The sequence below is a fragment of the Saimiri boliviensis genome, chromosome Y (genome assembly GCF_048565385.1).
Source record: "Saimiri boliviensis isolate mSaiBol1 chromosome Y, mSaiBol1.pri, whole genome shotgun sequence".
In the NCBI taxonomy this organism is placed as follows: Eukaryota; Metazoa; Chordata; class Mammalia; order Primates; family Cebidae; genus Saimiri; species Saimiri boliviensis.
The window spans coordinates 21,286,242-21,307,125 of NC_133471.1; the positions used below are offsets into that span (position 1 = coordinate 21,286,242).

At 42.6% G+C, this 20,884-nt stretch overlaps 1 protein-coding gene across 1 annotated transcript in view; it reads right to left on the reverse strand.

The window, feature by feature from the left end:
• Positions 1–2,739: 2,739 nt before the first annotated feature.
• The window catches only part of RPS4Y1 (ribosomal protein S4 Y-linked 1), a 34,594-nt gene continuing 16,449 nt past the window's right edge, over positions 2,740–20,884 (reverse strand). Inside the window, exons 6-7 of the mRNA XM_074392376.1 lie at positions 3,932–4,089; positions 2,740–3,076 (exon numbers count right to left, since the gene is read on the reverse strand). Coding sequence (XP_074248477.1) covers positions 2,975–3,076; positions 3,932–4,089 — 260 coding nt within the window. The 3' untranslated portion in view covers positions 2,740–2,974. The remainder of the gene's footprint in view (positions 3,077–3,931; positions 4,090–20,884) is intronic.

A 20,884-nucleotide genomic window follows, 5' to 3' on the forward strand; every position in this document is an offset into this window, starting at 1 on the left:
AAGATGGAGACAGCAAAGGGCTAAAAGTATGTGAGGCGTGAAGAGAAAACTAAACCTTTGGAGGTTCTAAGTGGGCCATAGCCTATATTTTGATCAGGAAGATAGCTGCTGCTATCAGTAGACGTTAGGGTCAGCCCAGGACTGAAAGGCTGTTTGGATAAAAAGGCTAGAGGCCATGGAATTCTGGCCTCACCCTTTTATTTCAACATCTGTAGAATTCCAGTGGCACAGCCTTTTATTTCTGCTGTGTAGAAAAAGAAAGGTTGAGGCCGGGCGCGGTGGCTCAAGCCTGTAATCTCAGCACTTTGGGAGGTCGAGGCGGGTGGATCATGAGGTCAAGAGATCGAGACCATCCTGGTCAACACGGTGGAACCCCGTCTCTACTAAAAATACAAAAAATTAGCTGGGCATGGTGGCGCGTGCCTGTAATCCCAGCTACTCAGGAGGCTGAGGCAGGAAAATTGCCTAAACCCAGGAGGAGGAGGTTGCAGTGAGCCGAGTTCACGCCATTGCACTCCAGCCTGGGTAACAAGAGCAAAACTCCGTCTGAAAAAAAAAAAAAGAAAGAAAGAAAGAAAAAGAAGAAAAAAGAAAGGTTGAGAAGTTGGGAAGTGCTAAAGTACAAGCAGTCTCTAAGACCACTTTTAGAGAAAAGAAGGAAGAATAGCGGAAGGATTTTTGTTCTATGGGGTCAGTTAAGTTTCTTTTTTTTTTTTTTTTTTTTTTTTTTTTAAGTTCATAAAGTGATTTGGTTAGGGGGGCAAAACCTGGTATCCAGACGTAAAAGTATCCTATAATGCCTAGGAAGGAGATAAGCTGTTGTTTAGTGGATGGGGTTTGGGTTTGGGAAATTAACTAGATACCCTTCATTATCCCCTTAAAACCAAAGGTTTTTTAGAACCAGTGGAGAAGTTTGTTTACTAAAAATTACAAAGAAGTTACACTTTAAAATGGAGAATTAGAAAATAAAAGAGCTGAACATCCTAACATGCTCATTCTTTGAACCTTAGGTTCTCAAGTGCCATGAGCAAAGGGATGTCCTTACTACAGGGAAGAAGGTCTGCAAAGGGATAACATTTCTGATCAACATGTTCACTTTTGGATTTGTCTATCATGAGATAAAGGCACGCTGAAACAGAAGTGCCTATGAGACTACAATAAAAACAGTACTAAGAAAATTGTTATTCCACTTCTTTCCAGTGTACTATTTTTACTGCACTTGAGTTGAAATTTTGATTACTAACAGGGCACAATGGCTCCCACCTCTAATCCCAGCACTTTGGGAGGCTGAGATGGGTGGATCAATTGAGATCAGGAGTTTCAGACCAGCCCAGCCAATTTCTGTATACTAAAAATACAAAAATTATCTGGGCAAGGTGATTTGTGTCTGTAGTCCCAGTTACCTGGAAGCCTGAAAGGCAAACGATCACTTGAACCCAGGAGGGGGAGGTTGAAGAGAGGAGCCAAGACTGCACTACTGCATTCCAACCTGGGTGAGACTGAGACTCATCTCAAAAAATAAAATTATGTTTATCACAGTTGCACAGAGACGTATGCCTGGCTCTGCCGGAGCCTCCTAGGACCGTGTCTCCAGGATCTATGATGTGACCAGCAAGCAATGTTGACCCAATCCTGGAAGCACTCTGTCCCCTCTACATCTCCATCCACTCCCCTCTAGGGTCGAGAGCCTGTCAGAGAGGAGCACTGGGGTCACAGAAAAACTTGTTATCCCACTTCTGGGCATGGTGATTTGTGTCTGTAGTGCCAGGGCAAACTGTAGAAGCTGCCTGCCCTGCGGCAGCAACCAATGTGTGTGACTGTACTGTGGTCAGATCGAATGCTTGCTAACACACCCCACACTGCTCCATGCCTGAGTTGTCCATGGCAGGTGTAGAATCCAGGCTGGTAGCGTAAGTCAAGCACAGCCTGCTATGCCAAGTGGGCAGAACAAGCCCAGTGGGCCAAGCAGAACTCAGTCACAATGGTTTCTGGTAAAAGCACTACCTAATGATTCTGTAAATAGCCAATCTGTGAGAAAAACAGATTACCCCAGTGGGCCTTTATGTGGAGAACAATTCTTGACCAAGTCAAAGACAGACCAAAGACCCAGTGTATGCAAAGAACCTGATCTGCCACCGCTGGCTTTAAGTAAGATGGAGAAATGGGACCTCTACGCAAAGAGTGCATATGGCTTCCAGAACCTGAGAACAGCCCTCAGCTGCCAGTCAGCAAGGAAATAGGCCTCAGTCCTACAGCCAGAAGGATCTGAATTTCTGCCAATAACGTGGACAAGCAAAGAAACTAAGACCTTCCCCAGACAATGTTGACAAGTAAAGAAACTAAGCCACTCCCCTACAGCTTCCAGACACAAAAAATTCAGTCTTTCTGACAGAGTCTAGACTTCTGACCTAAAGAACTGTGAGGTAAGTTCTATAAGCAAAGGAAAAGAGGAGGGGAAACAATTAAAAAAGAAAACAAACAAAAAGCACAACCCCGATAAAGTAGGAAAAATTTAACTCCCTATTTAACACAAACACTTGTTTCTTCTATGATTTCAACTGATGTTCATTCTCCCAGGTAACCAGAAGTATCATATGCTTTTTGTACTTGATTTTGTGATGCTACTCCATCACTGTGCCCAGAGATGGTATACATAACATGTATGAAGGAAGCAAATGTTTATTTCCTGGAGGGTCAGAGGAGTATAGGTGCTATTCCTAGAGAGCTTAAGATAGTGCCAAAATCACAGGCAAAATCCAAACCCTATTAATCAATCACAAGGGGGAAAACACACATTAGGAAACAAGAATTCACTATTTGTGGAATAAAAAAGGAGAATCCACTGTTTATTTGTGCCAAAATCATAAGTAAAATTCAAACCCAACTATTAACCACAACAAGGAAAAAAAAAATTACGAAACAAGAATTTACTGCTTATTTGTGCAAAGAAAAAGAGATGCACTACTACTGCAACTTAGTCACTGCTCTGTTTGGTGGCCAGCCTCTTGTCTCTCTCTTCAGCAATAGTAAGTCGGATGCCCCTTCCCCTGGGCAGGGAAATCCAAGGTTTATTGCCCTGCAATTGAAAAGGAGATGAAATAAGTACAGAAAGAAAGGGAGAAGAGAAAAACATCCCACCAAAACATAGATGGCTTGTACCTTCTTATATAGGGAGCTAATACAAAGAAAACCACCAAATAAAATTTAAAACAAACTAAAGTTTTTCTTATACATGTTTCCTGAGAGGTTATCTGTCTTTCACAGTCCTTCCTACTCCCCACTGTTGAGCTGCTAAATACAGATATTCTGCTTCTATTTTATGTGAGGCAACCAGCCAAGTTTTTCATGGCATCTTTAAAGGAAAGGCCACTAATCTCAGGTTCTCAGTTTTGAAGTGGAGAACTGTCAGCTCCCCTTCATTATCTTTACTGAACTTTAAGCTTAAACATGTATTTACTCACTTCCCTGATTTCAAAGGTATAAACTGAGGTGTTATAATTCAGTACTGAGAAGAGAAATGGGCTGACTATACAACTCCATGTTTATTGATGAGGTAAATGATGGAGTCTCTGAGGGGTTAGCAAACTCACTCACAAAAGTAAGGGGGCATGGCACAACCAGATTGGAGCCAGTGACCTTAATCTAGCCCATACCAGTGGTATAACCCTGCAAAATTTGCAAGGCCGTATTTAACTTTATTTGTTGCATGACAGTGCTGGCATCTCACATGCAGACCACCTCAAGAGGCAGGCGCAAGGCTCTAGATCTAATCCTGTTCTGTTCCGAGACTCTAAATAGAGAGCTTGCTGCATTCTGTGAATCTTAACACAGGAAGAAGAAAAAACAGACAAACATCAGTAGTTGATGCAGGTCTTTAGGCTTTCTAGGGTGAGTTTTCTTAAAAAGGAGTAAAGAAAGTTTAAAGTCTTACACTGCCAATGACAAAAATATTGGAAATCCTCGTGGCAAAGCTGTTGCCATTGGCATCCTTCACATGCACCACATCAAAAGAACCAGGATGTCTTTCCCTGCTGGTGATCACACCAATACGACCGAGGTTGGCTCCACCAATCACCATACACATATTGCCTAGAGGAAAAGGAAAATAAACAGGAGAGGAGTCATTTTAAAACCAGACGGGCCTGCGTCTTTAAAACCAACTAACACAGATGGGCTCACCAGGACAAAAAAAATAATAATAATAGAGCATCATTCCAAAATTGTGATTTCCAAGAACTTTTGTCACTGTAAATAAATGCTATTTGGGAATCAGATTGCAGTCAGCATTTTAAGGCAAATCCCTAAGGTTTTTTCAAATCATAAGCTTACTGTGCAGTGTATGTCCAACAATAATTTGTCAAAGGTTGAATAAATAATAGTTTTGGGGTGAACAAGGATGTCATGGAAGAGCACTGGGTAGGTGGTATGGCCAAGAGGGAGGGAGAACTGGAGAAATTCAGGCTATCAGAGAGATACTAGACAATAACAAAAGGCCTTTAACTAGACAGCTAGCTAATCCAGTCTTTAGAGGGGGACTCTTCCAATGCGCTGAGGACTGTCCGGGGGCCCCTCGAAGAATACAATTGTTACATATATCTAGTGTTACAGATATCTAGTGTTACTTTTGGAAGACATAACCGTCTAATGTAAGTATATTATATAGGGAACAAGCCACCTTGTTAAGAATCAGCTATCACAGAATAAGCATGTTTTAAGAAAATCTTTCCCTCAAACCATTGCTAATAAAGACTCAGCCACAAGTCCTCTTTTTTATGTGAAGATACACCACCAAAGCCAGAGAATAAAGCCCTGTCTTAAAGCCAAAAAAACAAAATACAAACTTGTAACCTAGCCTAAAAGAGTTGAAATTATAACATATAAGTCAAGGGCACAAACATTACACTTATTAATATCTCAAAAACTGATGGGAAAGAGAGGCAACCAACTCAATCTGAGGTTCTTAAAAAGATGAGGCTCTAGGCTTCAAGAAAATTACAATTATCTTTTTTATTTATTTATTTTTTTTGAGATGGAGTCTCACTCTGTCACCCAGGATGGAGTGCAGTGGCACCATCTCTGTTCTCTGCAACCTCCACTCCTTGGTTCAAGCAATTCTCCTGCCTCAGCATCCCAGGCAACTGTAATTACAGGCATACACCACCACACCCTGCTAATTTTTTTGTATTTTTAGTAGAGATGGGTTTCACAGGTTCACTACATTGGCCAGGCTAGTATCAAACTCCTGACCTTGTGATATGCCTGCATTAGCCTCCCAAAGTGCTGAGATTAAAAGTGTGAGCTCCTGCGCCTGGACTAATTACAATGACTTTTAAGGTAAAAACTGCCCTGTATGACAACGATCAAACAGATTTCTGCAGTTTGACCTTCTCTACCACAAATATATTAGTTGATCCAAAACACAGATTTTTAACAGAAATCCAGGGCCAGGTGGATATATGTGTTTTGACATGGTAGGAAGCCACAGGAATTAAAAGGCATTAGCAACTGTACTGAAAGTCAACATAATTTTTTGTGTAAGTTCTGGTATTACATTTATTGCAGATGATATGGATGACACTAATATTCAGGTAAGTCACAAGAAAATGACCATAGCCCCCTATCTGAAAGATAAGGAAAAAAGATTTTGTTTCTTGGGTCAGCATACTTGGCCAATCCTTTAGCGCCCTGGTGGCAACTATCGCGAAGACAGTTAAGTGAGCAGCACCCAACACCCTCAGTTACAAAAAACTTTTGTATACTACACTTTAGTGCAGACTTAAGGAAGATCTGGATAAAAACAAAATAAAGGGCTTGATCTAGCTGGCAAGCAGAAGATGATCCTAGAAAAAAGGAGTAAGATGAAATGTCAATGAAAACTTAATGTTTTTTGCTCAAGACAAATACACAGCCTCCTGTAAAAGAAAATCTGTACTTGAGGGGCAAGAGTAGCAGAAATGCCTTGCAATGCTTATGTCAATTAAAAGATGTATAAAGGATTTTTAGTTCGTTTTCCAGAGTCCTTATGTGGGAACACTATGGACGTAGTATGCACAGGGAAAAAACAAAGCTAAGTTATTCCTGGTAAAATTCAAACCGTTAGTAACACTTCCTTCAGTTCCCTTGTTTGTCACTGCTTCTAGAAGTGAAGAAAGGTTGGGGAGAGAGAGCCATGTGGAGAAATGCCAGATATACGTGAAGGGGAGGAAGGCAGCAAATCACGCTGCCATGTGTGCACCTATGTAACAATCTTGCACATTCTTCATATGTACCCCAAAACCTGAAATGCAATTTAAAAAAAAAAAGTGAAGAAAAGCTTTCATTTGATGAAAACGCTGATTCTTTCAAAGTGCGTTAAGTTCCAAAAAAAAGCCCTTGACATTTAGAATGATACCCATACTACAGCACATTAGTAAATGTAGGTTGAAAGCGGAGACCCTCCACAAGAATCACTATTTTCTAATTCCTGAATATGTCAGCTCTGTTCTTTATGTCTGACTATCAGACACTTCAGGAAAACAGACTGAGTGGAACTTAATGTTGACTTTTGTTGTGAGACTTTCTTTTTGATGGCCTTGCAGAGATAATGGAATAGAAATTAAAGCCCCGAATTCAGTCTCTGGGTGAAAACTAACAGGTGATGCTTCCCACTCTTAGCTGGATCCTAAAGGCAAAAACCTCACAAACACAGGAGCCCAAAACAATCATGTCTTCCTAATAACTTAAAATCTGTAATTCACACCGTCTGGATAAATGTACACCACCTGAGAAGGCCAGGCAGAATCATCTTTACCACGTACTGATCTTACTAACAATACTTTACATGTACTGTCTGGCATGGAAGCAACTCGGACTCCACGATCAGGAAGACCACCTTCAACAGAGCATCAAACTGAATGCAGTACTACTGCCTTGAAAGGGTCTACAACAGGTGTCCCCAAACTGCAGCCCCCTGAGGCCATTTATCTGCCCCCCCCTCCCCTGCACTTCAGGAAGGTGCACCTCTTTCACTGGTGGTCAGTGAGAGGAACACAGTAGGTGGTGGCCCTCCAATGGTCTTAGGGACAGTGAACTGGCCACCTGTGTAAAAAGTTTGGGGACGCCTGGTCTACAAGGACAAAAGCAAAAACAAAACAGAACAAAACTAATGTAAATAAACAAGAAGCTCACATTTGTAGTGACCTGCTGGATTAAAAAAAAATCAATCAAATAATGAAAATGTGTTTACCAAAATTAAGAATGGAAAGGAATCTTTTTTAGGGGGTAGGGAGGCAAACAAATTTCCCTCTTGTTGCCTAGGCTGGAGCACAATGGGCTCAAACTCGGTTCACTGAATGCTCCACCTCTTGGATTCAAGTGATTCTCCTGCTTAAGCCTCCCAAGTAAATGAGATTACAGGGATGTGCCACCACGCCCGGCTACTTTTTGTATATATAGTAGATACGGGGTTTCACCATGCTGGCCAGGTTGGTCTTCAACTCCTGACCTCAGGTGATCCACTTGCCTCAGCCTCCCAAAGTGCTGGGATTACAAGTATAAGCCACCACACCTGGCAGGAATGGGTTTAAAGAAACATGTCTACACTTTGTTGAAAAGAAAATCAGAAAAACAGAAAGTGCTGAAAAGCAACTGTTCGTGATGCACAAAAAGATGAAAAACAGAGAAGATTGGTTGAGTTCGGTCTTCTGTGAGAAGCTCGAATGCAAGCTAACCCCAAGTCCTAAAATCTGAGGTGACAGGAAGGTTAGGGACAAAGCAGTACATGAAAACACAATTTCCTACTGCAGTGGATCACAGCTAGGCATGGTGGTGTACATCACTTTATTCCAGCTACCCAGGACACTGAGGCAGGAGAATTGCTTGAACCCAGGAGGCGGAGGTTGTAATGAGCCAAGATTGGGCCACTGCACTCCAGCCCAGGCGACAGAACAAGACTCTATCTCCCCCTACCCACCCTGCCAAAAAAAAAAGAACAAACAGAACCATGGAAGACACACAAAGTAAACTGAGAAATAATTTGAAACATTGTTTTATTTTTTTTGTCTCTACAAAAAATAAACTGAGACCAGTTTCGGATCTAAGGACACACATAGGCTGAAAGTGGAGAGCTAAAGCTGATGTTCCAGGTAAAATGGTAACCAAAAGAGAACAGGGCTAACTTGGGTCAAACAAAATAGACTGCAAGTCAAAAACGTGCACCGAAGACAAGGCAGCTCAAAAATGCTAATGTTACAAAAGAAGAAAGACCTTAAATCAACAACCTGACCACTTCACAAAGAACTAAAAAATGAACGGAATAAACCCATGTTAGCAGAAGGAAGAAAATTAAAGACTGGAGGGGGCCAGGCGTGGTGGCTCAAGCCTGTAATCCCAGCACTTTGGGAGGCCAAGATGGGCAGATCACAAGGTCAGGAGTTTGAGACCAGGCTAGCCAACTGGTGAACCTCATCTCTATTAAAAATACAAACAGCTGGGTGTGGTGGTGGTGCCTGTAATCCCAATTACTCGGGAGACTGAGGCAGGAGAATAGCTTGAACCCAGGAGGCAGAGGTTGCAGTGAGCAGAGACTATGCCACTGCACTCCATCCTGGGTGACAGAGCAAAACTCTGTCTCAAAAAAAAAGGGGACAGAACATCCAAGACGACTGAATAGGAACAGCTCCGGAGCGAAGTTACCAGCAAGAACTACACAGAGGGGAAGTGATCACATCTCCAAATGAGTATTCACTGCACACAGACCAGGAGATTTCCAGCACAGCTGTTTCAGCCAGTGCCTCAGGTTGGCGCACAGAAACCCACACAAATCTGGACGGCCGTTCCAACTAGTGCCTGCAATGCCTGGGAGACAGAGCTGTCCATTCAACTGAAACGGAGGGGGCTTGAGACAGGAAGCCAGGTGATAACAGCTCAGAGGTTACTACCCCAACAAAACAAGCCACCTGAAACGCTCTGGATTTAAGAGTTTTACGGCAAGCACAGCTGGACCTGGGAGGGTCCAGCTCGTGTGGGGAAGGGCGTTAGCCAATACTGAGGCAGTTGTAACTGTACCTCTATAAACAACACCTCAAGGACGTTCACACAGTGGCTGGACAGAGCCAGCCGCAGCTCGGCAATGCCTCTGCTGGCAGACTGTGACTAGACTATCTCTGTGCTGAGCAAGGCATCTATGAAAAAAGGCAGCAGCAAGTTAGGGACTTATAAATAAAGCCTGACCTTCCTAGGACAGAGAACCTGGGAAAAGATGCAGTTAGGAGTTCTGCTGCAGCAGACTTAAACATACCTGCCCAGCAGCTCTGCACAGAACAACGGAGCTCCCAGCACAGCATCTGAGCTCCTATAACAGACAGACTGTCTCCTGAAACAGCTCCCTGACCCCCCTATACCCAAAGGGACAACTCATAAAGGACAGCTCAGGCTGACATCTGGGAGGTACCCTTCTGGGACAAAGAAAATAGAAGAAGAAAGCAGCAGCAACCCTTATTGTTCTGCAGCACCCCCAGGTGATCCCCAGGCAAGCAGGGGACAAAGAAAACAGAAGTAGAAAGCAGCAGCAACCCTTATTGTTCTGCAGCTCCTGCAGGTGATCCCCAGGGTTTGGAGTGGACCTCCAGCAGTCCTAAAGCAGAAGGGCCTGATTGTTAGAAGGAAAACTAAGAAACAGAAAGAAATAGCTTCAACATCTACAAAGATGACATCCACTCAGAGACCCAATCTGAAAGTCGCTAACCACAAAGACCACAGGTAGATAAAGCCACATAGATGGAAGAAACCAGTGCAAAAAGGATGAAAACAGCAAAAACAAGAACGCCTCTCCTCCACCAAGAGATCACAACTCCTTACCAGCAAGGGAACAAACCTGGATGGAGAATGAGTCTGATGAACTGACAGAAACAGGCTTTGGAAGGTGGGTAATTAACAAACTTCTTGGTGCTAAAAGAACATGTGCTAACCCAATGCAAAGAAACTAAGAACCTTGAAAAAACATTTGACGAAATGCTAACAAGAATAAATAGCTTAGAGAATATAAATGACTTGAAGGACCTGAAAAACAGCATAAGAACTTTGTGAAGCATACACAAGTTTCAACAGCCAAATTGACCAAGCAGAAGAAAGGCTATCAGAGATTGAAGATCAACCCAATGAAATAAAACGAGAAGGCAAGATTAGAGGGAAAAAAGTGAAAAGAAATGAACAAGGCCTCTAAGAAATATGGGATTATGTGAAAAGACCTAATCTACATTTGATTGCTGTACCTGAATGTGACGGACAGAATGAATTCCACCTGGAAAACACTCTTCAGGATAATATCCAGGAGAACTTCCCCAACCTAGCAAGGCAGGCCATTCAAGTCCAGGAAATAGAGAGAACACCACAAAGATTCTCCTTAAGAAGAGCAACCCTAAGGCACATAATTGTCAAGATTCACCAGGCTTGCAATGAAGGGAAAAATCCTAAGGGCAGTCAGGGAGAAAGGCCTGGTTACCCACAGCCCATCAGACTCATAGTGGACCTGTAACGGCAGAAACCCTAGAAGCCAGAAGAGAGTGGGGGCCCATATTCAACATCCTGAAAGAAAAGGACTTTAAACCCAGAATTTCATATTCAGCCAAATTAAGGTTCATAAGCGAAGGAGAAATAAAATCCTTTACAGACAAGCAATTGCTGAGATATTTCATCACCACTGGGCCTGCCTTACAAACAGCTCCTGAAAGAAGCAACCGGCACCAGCCACTCCAAAAACATACCAAATGGTAAAACCACTGACACTATGAAGAAACTATTTGAGCGAATGGGCAAAACATCCAGTTAGCATCAAAATGGCAGCATCAAATTCACACATAACAATAGTAACCCTAAATGTAAATGGGCTAAATGCCCCAATCAGAAGACCAGTAAACTGAATAAAAAGTCAAGACCCATCAGTGTGCTGTATTCAGGAAACCCATCTCACACACAGGCTAAAAATTAAGGGATAGGGGGAAGATTTATCAAGCAAAAGGAGAGCCAAAATAAATAAATAAATAAATAAAAGCAAAAAGCAGGAGTTGCAATCCTAGCCTCTGGACTTTAAATCAACAAACATCAAACGAGACAAAGAAGGGCATTACATAATGGTAAAAGGATCAATGCAAGTAGAGCTAAACTATCCTAAATACATACACACCCAATACAGGAGCAACCAGATACATAAAGCAAGTCCTTAATGACCTACAAAGAGACTTCGACTACCACAAAATAATAGAGGAAGACTTTAACACTCCCCTGTCAATGTGAGATAGATCAATGAGATAGAAATTAACAAGGATATCCAGGACTTGAACTCAGACCTGGAACAAGCAAACCTAATAGGCATTTACAGAACTCTCCACCCCACATCTCAGCAACACTTCACACCTACTCTAAAACTGACCAAATAATTGGAAGTAAATCACCCCTCAGCAAATGCGTAAGAATGGAAATCATAACAACCAGTCTCTCAGACCACAGTGCAATCAAATTAGAACTCAGGATTCAGAAACAAACTCAGAACTGCACAACTTCATGAAAACCGAACAACTGGATCCTGAATGCCAACTGTATAAACAATGAAATGAAGGCAGAAATAAAGATGTTCTTTGAAACCAACAAGAACAGAGATACAATGTACCAGAATCTCTGGGACACATTTAAAGCAGTGTCTAGAGAAAAATACATAGCAATAAATACCCACATGAGAAGTGTGGAAAGCTCTAAAATCAACACCCTACTGTCAAAATTGAAAGAGCTACAGGAAAAAGATCAAAAAACCTCAAAAGTGAGCCAAAGACAAGAAACTAAGATCAGAGCAAAACTGATGGAGCCAGAGACACAAAAAACCGTTCCAAAAATCAATCAATCAATCAATCCAGGAGCTGGTTTTTTTGAAAAGATCAAAATAGACAGACCGCTAGCCAGATTAATAAAAGAGAAAAGAATCAAATAAATGTAATAAAAAATAATAAAGTGGTATCACCACTGATTCCAAAGAAATACAAACTACCATCAGAGATTACTATAAACAACTCTAATTACGTAAAGCAGTAAACCTGAAGAATGGATAAGTTCATGGACATTTGCAGACCAGTAACCAGACCAATAACAAGAGCTGAAGTTGGGGCAGCAATAGTCTGCCAACCAAAAAAAGTATAGGTCCAGACAGGTTCACAGCCGAATTCTACCCGATGTACAAAGAGGAGCTGGTTCCATTCCTTCTGAAACTATTCCAAACAATACAAAAAAGGGAAAAAAGAGGAAATCCTTCCCAAATCATTTTATGAGACCAACATTATCCAGATACCAAAACCCGGCAGATACTCGACAAGAAAAGAAAACTTCAGGCTGATATCCATGATGAACATTGATGCAAAAATCTTCAATAAAATGCTAGCAAACTGATTGCAACAGCACATCAAAAAGCTTATCCATCATGATCAAGGAGGCTTCATCCTGGGGATGCAAGGCTAGTTCAACATATGCAAATCTATAAACATAATTCACCACATAAACAGAACCAAAGACAAAAACCACACGATTATCTCAATAGATACAGAGAAGCCCTCAACAAAATGCAACAGGACTTTATGCTAAAAACTTTCAATAAACCAGGTATCAAAGGAACACAGCTGAAAATAATAAAAGCTATTTATGACAAACCTATAGCCAATACCATACTGAATGGGCAAAAACTGGAAGCATTCCCTTTGAAATCTGGCAGTAGACAAGAATGACCTGTCTCACCTCTCCTGTTCAATGTAGTATTGGAAGTTCTAGCCAGAGCAATCAGGCAAGATTAAAAAAAAAAGTGTATTCAATTAGGAAAGGAGGAAGTCAAATAGTCTGGATTGCAGACGATATGACTGTTTATTTAGAAGACCCCATTGTCTCAGCCCAAAATCTCAGATTGATAAGCAACTTCAGCAAAGTCAAAAATCAATGTGCAGCAATTACAGGCATTCCTATACACCAGTAACAGACTAACAGAGAGCCAAATCATGAGTGAACTCCGATTCACAATTGCTACAAAGAGAATAAGATACCTAGGAATACAACAAACAAAGGATGTAAAGGACCTCTTCAAGAAGAACTACAAACCACTGTTAAAGGAAATGAAAGGGGACACAAACAGATGGAGAAACATTCCATGCTCATGGTTAGGAAGAATCAGTATTGTGAAAATGGCCATACTGCACAAAGTAATTTACAGAGTCAATGCTATTCCCATCAAGCTACCAATGACTTGCTTTACAGAACTGGAAAAAACCACCTTAAACTTCCTATGGAACCAAAAGAGAGCCTGCATAGCCAAGACAATCCTAAGCAAAAAGAACAAAGTGGGAGGCATCATACTACCCGACTTCAAACTATACTACAAGGCTACAATAATCAAAACAGTAGGTACTGGTACCAAAACAGAGATATAGACCAATGGAACAAAACAAAGGACTCAGAGGCAACACCACACAACTACACCATATGATCTTTGACAAAGAGACAAAAACAAGCAATGCAGAAAGGATTCCCTGTTAATAAATGGTGTTGGGAAAACTGGCTAGCCATGCGCAGAAAGCAGAAACTGGACCCCTTCCTGACACTAAAATTAAATCCAGATAGAGTAAAGACTTAAACATAAGATCTAACACCATAAAAATGTAGGCAAAACCACTCAGAACAGGCAGAGGCAAGGACTTCATGGCTAAAACACTTAAAGCAGGAGTCCCCAAACTTTTTACACAGGGGACCAGTTCACTGTCCCTCAGACTTTGGAGGGCCGCCACATACTGTGCTCCTCTCACTGACCACCAATGAAAGAGGTGCCCCTTCCTGAAGTGCAGAGGGGGGCTGGATAAATGGCCTCAGGGGGCCACATGCGGCCTGCGGGCCGTAGTTTTGGGGATGCCTGACCTAAAGCATTGGCAACAAATGGTACCTAATCAAACTTCACAGCTTCTGCAAAGCGAACCAAAAAATAGTTAGAGTGAACTGGCAAACAGAATGGGGAAAAATTTTTGCAATATACTCATTTAACAAAGGGCTAATATCTAGACTACAAAAAACTAAAACAGATTTACAAGAAAAAACAAGCCCACTCAAAACTGGGCGAAGGATATGAACAGATACTTTTCAAAAGAAGACATATACGAGGACAACAAACACATGAGATGACACTCATCATCACTGGTCATTAGAGAAATGCACATCAAAACCACACTGATACCATCTCAAGCCAGTTAGAATGGCGATCACTAAAAAATGTGGAGACAACAGATGCTGGAGAGGATGTGGAGAAGCAACACTTTTACGTTGTTGGTCGGAGCGTACGTTAGTTTAACCATTGTGGAAGACAGTGTGGTGCTTCCTCAAGGACCTAAAAATAGAAATTCTATTTTACCTAGCAATCTCATTACTGGGCATATACCCAAAGAATTATACATTGTTCTATTATAATGACACATGCACACATTTGTTCAATGAGGCACTATTCACAATAGCAAACAGCTGGAACCAACCCAAATGTCCACTGATAAGATTAGACAAGAAAAATGCGGCACATATACACCATGGAATACTATGCAGACATAAAAAACGCTGAGTTCATGTCCTCTAGAGGGACATGAATGAATCTGGAAACCATCATTCTCAGCAAACTGACACAAGAACAGAAAATCAAATACTGTACGTTCTTACTTATAGGCGGGTGTTTAACAATGAGAAGGCATGGACACAGGGAGGGGAGCATCACACTCAGGGGGCGGGGGGCAGAGAAGGGTCGGTTGGGGTTGGGGACAGATAACATGGGGAGAAATGCCAGATATAGGTGATGGGGTGATGGAGGCAACAAACCACATTGCTACGTATGTACCTATGCAACAATTCTGCATGATCTGCACATGTACTCCAGTACCCAAAGTACAAAAAAAAAAAAAAAAAAAAAAAAAAAAAAAAAAAAAAGACTGGAGCAGGCATTAAGAGAAAAAACAGGAAGAAAAAAAACCCTAACGGTTGCTTTTAGAAAACAAAAAACAAAAAGAAACAAAATTGACAAACCAAAGCTGGCCCTGGTAATGCTACTTCTGTAGGCAGAGGCAAGTGGGATCACTTGAGTCCAGGAGTCCGAGATCAGCCTAAGCAACATGGTAAAACCCCATCTCTACAAAAAGTAGAAAAATTAGCCAGGTGTGGTGGCATGTGCCTGTGATCCAAGCTACTCAGGACACTGAGGCAGGAGGTTCATCCAACCCAGGGATGTTGAAGCTGCAGAAAGCAGTAACACACCACTGCACTCCAGCCTGAGTGACAGAGACCCTATCTCAAACAAAAACACAACAACAACGCCAAAACAAACACAGAAACAAGAGCTGTGAAAAACTTTAGCCGAATTAAAAAAAAGATCCAAAACAATTAAAGATGTTAAACATTATTTCTAAAATTAGAAGAGGAAATATTGTAACCAATGCCACAGAAATAGAAGCATCATGAAAATACTGTGAATATACCAAGAAAGTGGAGAACCTAGAAGAAACTGATAAAAACTCATACAAACACATGGTGATCCAAGACTGACTCATGAACAAACTAAAAAAACTGAGGCCAGGCACAGTGGCTCACACTTGTAATCTGAGCACTTTGGGAGGCTGAAACAGGTGGATCATCTGAAGTCAAGAGTTCAAAACCCACCTGGCCAACATGATGAAACCCCATCCCTACTAAAAATTCAAAAAATAGCTGGGCATGGTGGCACATCCCTCTAATCCCGGCTACTCTGGAAGCTGAAGCAGAAGAATCACTTGAACCTGGGAGGTGGAGGTTGCAGTGAGCAGAGTTCACACGACTAAACTCCAGCCTGGGCAACAGAGTGAAACCAGCTCAAAAAATAAAAATAAAAAAATTTAAAAAGTCTGAACATATCTGTAAGTAGATCTGGACTTTGAGTCAGTAACCAAAAACCTCGCAACAAAGAAAAGCCCAGGACCTGAGAAAATTAAAAGAATAATTACCACCAATCTTTCTGAAAAGACTGGGAAGGAGGGAACACTTTCAAGCTCATTATGTGAGACCAGCATCACCCTGATATAAAACCCAAAGACACCACCAGGAATGAAAACTATATGCCACTATACCTAATAAATATGATGTAAAAATCCTGCCCAAATGGCTGGCAAATCAAATTCAACAGCACATCAAAAGGATTATACACAAAAAAGGATCTACACAATCAAGTAGAATTTATTCCTGGAATGCAAAGAATAGTGAAACATACAAAATCAATGTTACATTAATAGAATGAAAGAAAAAAACTATGCAGTCATCTCCAATGACTACATTATATAATATATATATTGTATGATTAGACTATTGTGCTATAGCTGGCTTAGAGTTAGAACCTGAGCAATGCTATTTTATACAAGATAAAGCCGTTTTTCTAAAAATAAGTTGTAACTGCAGCCCCATTCTCCTTGCAATAACTGCTGACCTTGGCTTCTGTAAATAAAAACAGCTAGCTTGCTTTGAAAAATGCCCACTATGTAAAACTGCTTGCCTTTGCTTATCAGTAACTGCTAGAATAAGCTTCTGTGAAGCTGCTTGGCCTGCATCCCCTCACCCTTTTGGTCCTAAAACCAGGATATGGTTTTTCAGCTTAAAAACCCTGCTTTCCCTGAGCTCAGAGCCACGGGTTGGAGAGACATGAGTCCTCCATGGCTGCTGGCAATAAAGACCCTGAAATTTGGCATATTTTTGTCTTGGTGTTAATTTTTACATATAATCCGATATTACATTTTGGAGGCCCCAGTGAGATTATTATTTATATTCCTCCATCACCTGGACAAAAGCCCTTAGAACCTCACCCAGGCAGCCGCTCCCGCCTCAGGGATCTCTGTGGAAGGCGCCCCCTGATGATGTTCCAAGGCCCCAGAGTTCCAGCCCCTTCACGGACAAGCGATCACTCAGCCAACATTTGCCTCAAATTCCTTCAGGGTCCTGGAAACCTCTGGAGGTAAGTCTGTTTTGGGTCTGAAATCTGGGGACCGGTCCATCTGTGCCTGTGGCCTGAGTCAGGGGACTGGACGCAGTCATTGCAACTCTGACCAGGCTAGCCTTCCCCAGACATCGCCAGAGGCTGTGGTATTTCTGTCACCTCTGTGTGGAGGCTCTAGTGTTTCTGTAATCTGATTGTGCAGAGGCTCTGGTGTTTCCGTAACCTGATTGTGCGGAGACTCTGGTATTTCCGTAACCTCTGATTGTGTGGAGGCTCTGGTATTAGTTTTTGGTTGTTTTCCATAACCTCTGTATGAATGAGAGTGTGAGTGTGTATATACGTAGTCCCATGGCTGGAAGGCTACGGGGCTTGTGTGAGCCTTCACCCGCAGTTCCACAGGAGCATCATAGCGCATAACAGTGATCCACCTCAGGACCAAAAGTTCTGAGGTGACCAGGCCCAGGGGTTATATGGTTACACCTTAGCCAAGACGCCCCTGAAAGATCCCTCCGGGGACATGGCCGGGCAGGCATCAGACTGGTCTCCCATCTAGTGGACACTCATCCTTTGTCTGTCAATCCTGTATGTGATTCTGTCTTTACTGTAAATTTACCAGTTTTGTTAAACTCCTGTTGGCTGATATACAGTGGTTTAGACCTGCTTCCCTTGGAGTGAAAGATATTCTACAGTGGGTAACAGATCACTGGCTGCAGGGGACCTTTATTGAATTCATGCCCCTAGAAGTAACTCTGTTCTACTACTACAGACGCCTCACTTCCTCTGATTCTGCCATGTGGCAAATAGCTCTAGTCCTATCTGGTTTTGTTTTCTTTCTTCTTATAATCATTGCAGCCTGTAAGTTTTCTCAGCCACCCCCTCCAGGACATGAGTATTTCTGCCCGTGCAGGGTATAATTTCCTTTCCTCTCACCAGCCACTTACTCCTCCCTCAACCTTTTTAGGACATGCCTTCCCTTTTCTGATGTCCAAAAGGAAATTCTGCCTGCTACAACTTGGGTGTAGTTTTTTTCTGTCCTGGGAAATCTACTCCTAGACAAAAAACTGCCAACTCTTCTTGGCCGGTTGGGGTGGAAACAAAATAATTGTCTGTTCTGTCAAAAGGATATTAAGTGTTGTTATGGCCAGTGATCTGAAGCCCACCCTATTCAGTTTTTTTAGCACCACCCTGACTGCTGGCAGGCAGGGTGTCACGGCTTAAAAAGAACAGACTGGCAGATCTCTTGCCAACTCTTCGCTGTGGTGGATACAAAATTCACACCCTGTGGACCTCCTAGTTCATTTGTTTTGTCATTTTCCAGCTTTCCCAAGGCCACCAGACACCAGGTGTCATTTAAGAAAAGACCACACCTGAGCAGCACTAAACCTATACAAGGCCTATTATAAGTCCCTCTTGGGCTTCTTAGGGGAATCCTATCCTCACTCTTGACCCCTTCCACTTGTTCCTCTGGCTCATACAAAAATAGAGAAAGAGAAGGGAAAGAGAAATTTAATGTCTTTTAGGGTCCCTGTATCAAGGTGACCAAAAGCCACAGGAGCAAGAAAATTGCAGCTGGCCCATAGCTGTGAGCTTAGTTTTAAACTGACAGAAAAGCATTTCTCTCCCCCTTCCTCTCCTGGCCGCCAGTCCTGCCCAGCTTTCAGGCAGGCCACACCACCTCAGGTTGCAAAATTTGCATCCAAAATATAACTTAAAAATGCTTTCTGTTTGCCCTTACTGCAAGTGGCCTGTTAGCATAGTAGAAAAGGGATAAGGCCTGCAACTGCAAGGTTGCTGGTTTATATCCGTAGTGGAGCCAGTCTTAAGTAAACTTCTTGGAAAAATTCAGAAGCTGAAAGCTATAGAATCTTGTTTAGCATAATTTGTCTTGCTTAGAATTGGCTCTCTTCACAGAGGACCTTTTCTATCTAAAAATCATAGTTAAACTATTTCCAGGCCCAGGAAAAAAAAAAAAAAAAACCCAAATGGTGTCATCTCGCTCCCAGCCTTCCACCCTGCTCCAATGTATGATGGCCAATTTGGGAGTTGGCCAAGTTGGTTTTCAGGCCAATACAGGGTGAAATTAACATCTGAAAAACTCTGCTTTTTATGTAAACTAGAATAGCCGTCTTTTAGAGTTAGGTGGCCTGATACTGGGACCTATGATCCAAAAATTACCCAGGCAGTATGAATAATGGTTGCAGGAACCCCTGGACACCCTGATCAGTTTCCATACATTGACCAATGGTTATACTTAGTCCATCCAACAACCCCCTCCGTGGCTGAAATGCTGCATAAAACAGGCCGGACTTCAGTCTATGTTAGCTGCCCCCTCCCCCAAAAAAAGGTCCCTACAGCACCGGCCATTCTCCCCACCTCAACGGAAAATTAAGTTACCTCCACCTTACTTTAAACCCCTGGACAGGGGTCCCAGCATCCCTCTCCAGACAGTACTGGTAGCCAACCCTTACCCTCTAGACAGGAGTCAGCTCCCCTCTCCAGACAACACCAGTAGCCAGCCCTTGTCCCCACTGCACACCCATAGCAAGGCTCCACACCCGCCCAGGGTATTACCCCTCCAGGAGGCACCCCCAGTGGAAGGCGGTAGGTGGAGCTGCCCCTTCTTTGTCCACATACCCTTCTTCTCTAGTAATTTATACAACTGGAAAGCTCAACACCCTCTGTTTTCTGAAAAGCCCCAGGCACTCACAAAAAAAAAAAAAAAAAAGAAAAGGAAAAAAAAAAGCATTTTTTAAATCAAAAAAAAGCCTCCTGGAGTCTGTTTTACAAACTCACCACCCCACCTGGGATGACTGTCAACAATTACTCCTAGTACTGTTTACTACAGAAGAGAAGCAGAATTAAACAGGAGACCCATAAGGCCATCATTAGAACAGGTAGGGGGGCTCGGCGGAGGACTGCCAGGAACAACTAATGAAATTTTCCCTTCCACCCAACCCCAGTGGGACCCAAACACCTTGGCGGGTCTACTGCCTCAAACAATTTTCACCGGTACCTACTAAAAGGGGTTAGGGGAGCAGCCTGAAAGCCCACTAACCTCTCCAAGGTAGAGACTGTAACTCATAGCCTGCAGGAGTTGCCGGCTGCCTTCCTTAAGCTTCCTTAACCATCTACAAAATGCTTATCGCGCCTACACTTCTATTGACCCTGAGGCTCCAAAAAATCAGCAGGCCATCAATCTGGCGTTTGTTTCCTTGTCAGCCCCAGATATCAAAAAAAGTTACAAAGGTTAGAGGGATTCCAGGGAATAAATATAACCCAATTGCTGGAAATTGCCCAGAAGGTCTTTTAACAACAGAAACACTTCAAAAGCCATACAGAATAAAAAAGTTACTAAAGCAGTAATAGCAGCTCTTCAGGAAACCCGAGTTATCCCACGGGGAGAGGGAACCTCACATGGGAGGTGCTGGGGTCCCCAGCCCAAGCTAGGATGCAACCAATGCGCGTACTGCCGACAGAAGGGTCACTGGAGGAGGGAGTGCCTGGAGAGGAGAAGATGAGAAACAGCACAAAGAAAGCCACCAAGGGCCATTCTCAATTTAGAAAGCCAGGATTAACGGAGCCAGGGCTCTGATTTATTAAGCCCCAAAGAGCTCAGGGTCACTTTAAAGATCGGGGGCACAACTGTCAGCTTCTTAGTTGACACCGGGGCAGCCCACTCAGTCCTTAGCCTCTGGGACCACTATCCAGTAAAAGATCAAGTATTCAGGGGGCCACAGGAAAACTACAATAAGCCCTTAAACTACCAACCAACTCGTTGATCTAGGGAACAGTACTGTCACCCACTCCTTTTTAGTTATTCCAAAGTGACCATACCCACGCCTAGGATGGGATTTACTCGACAAACTTCAAGCAAATATTTCTTTCTGTAAGAGT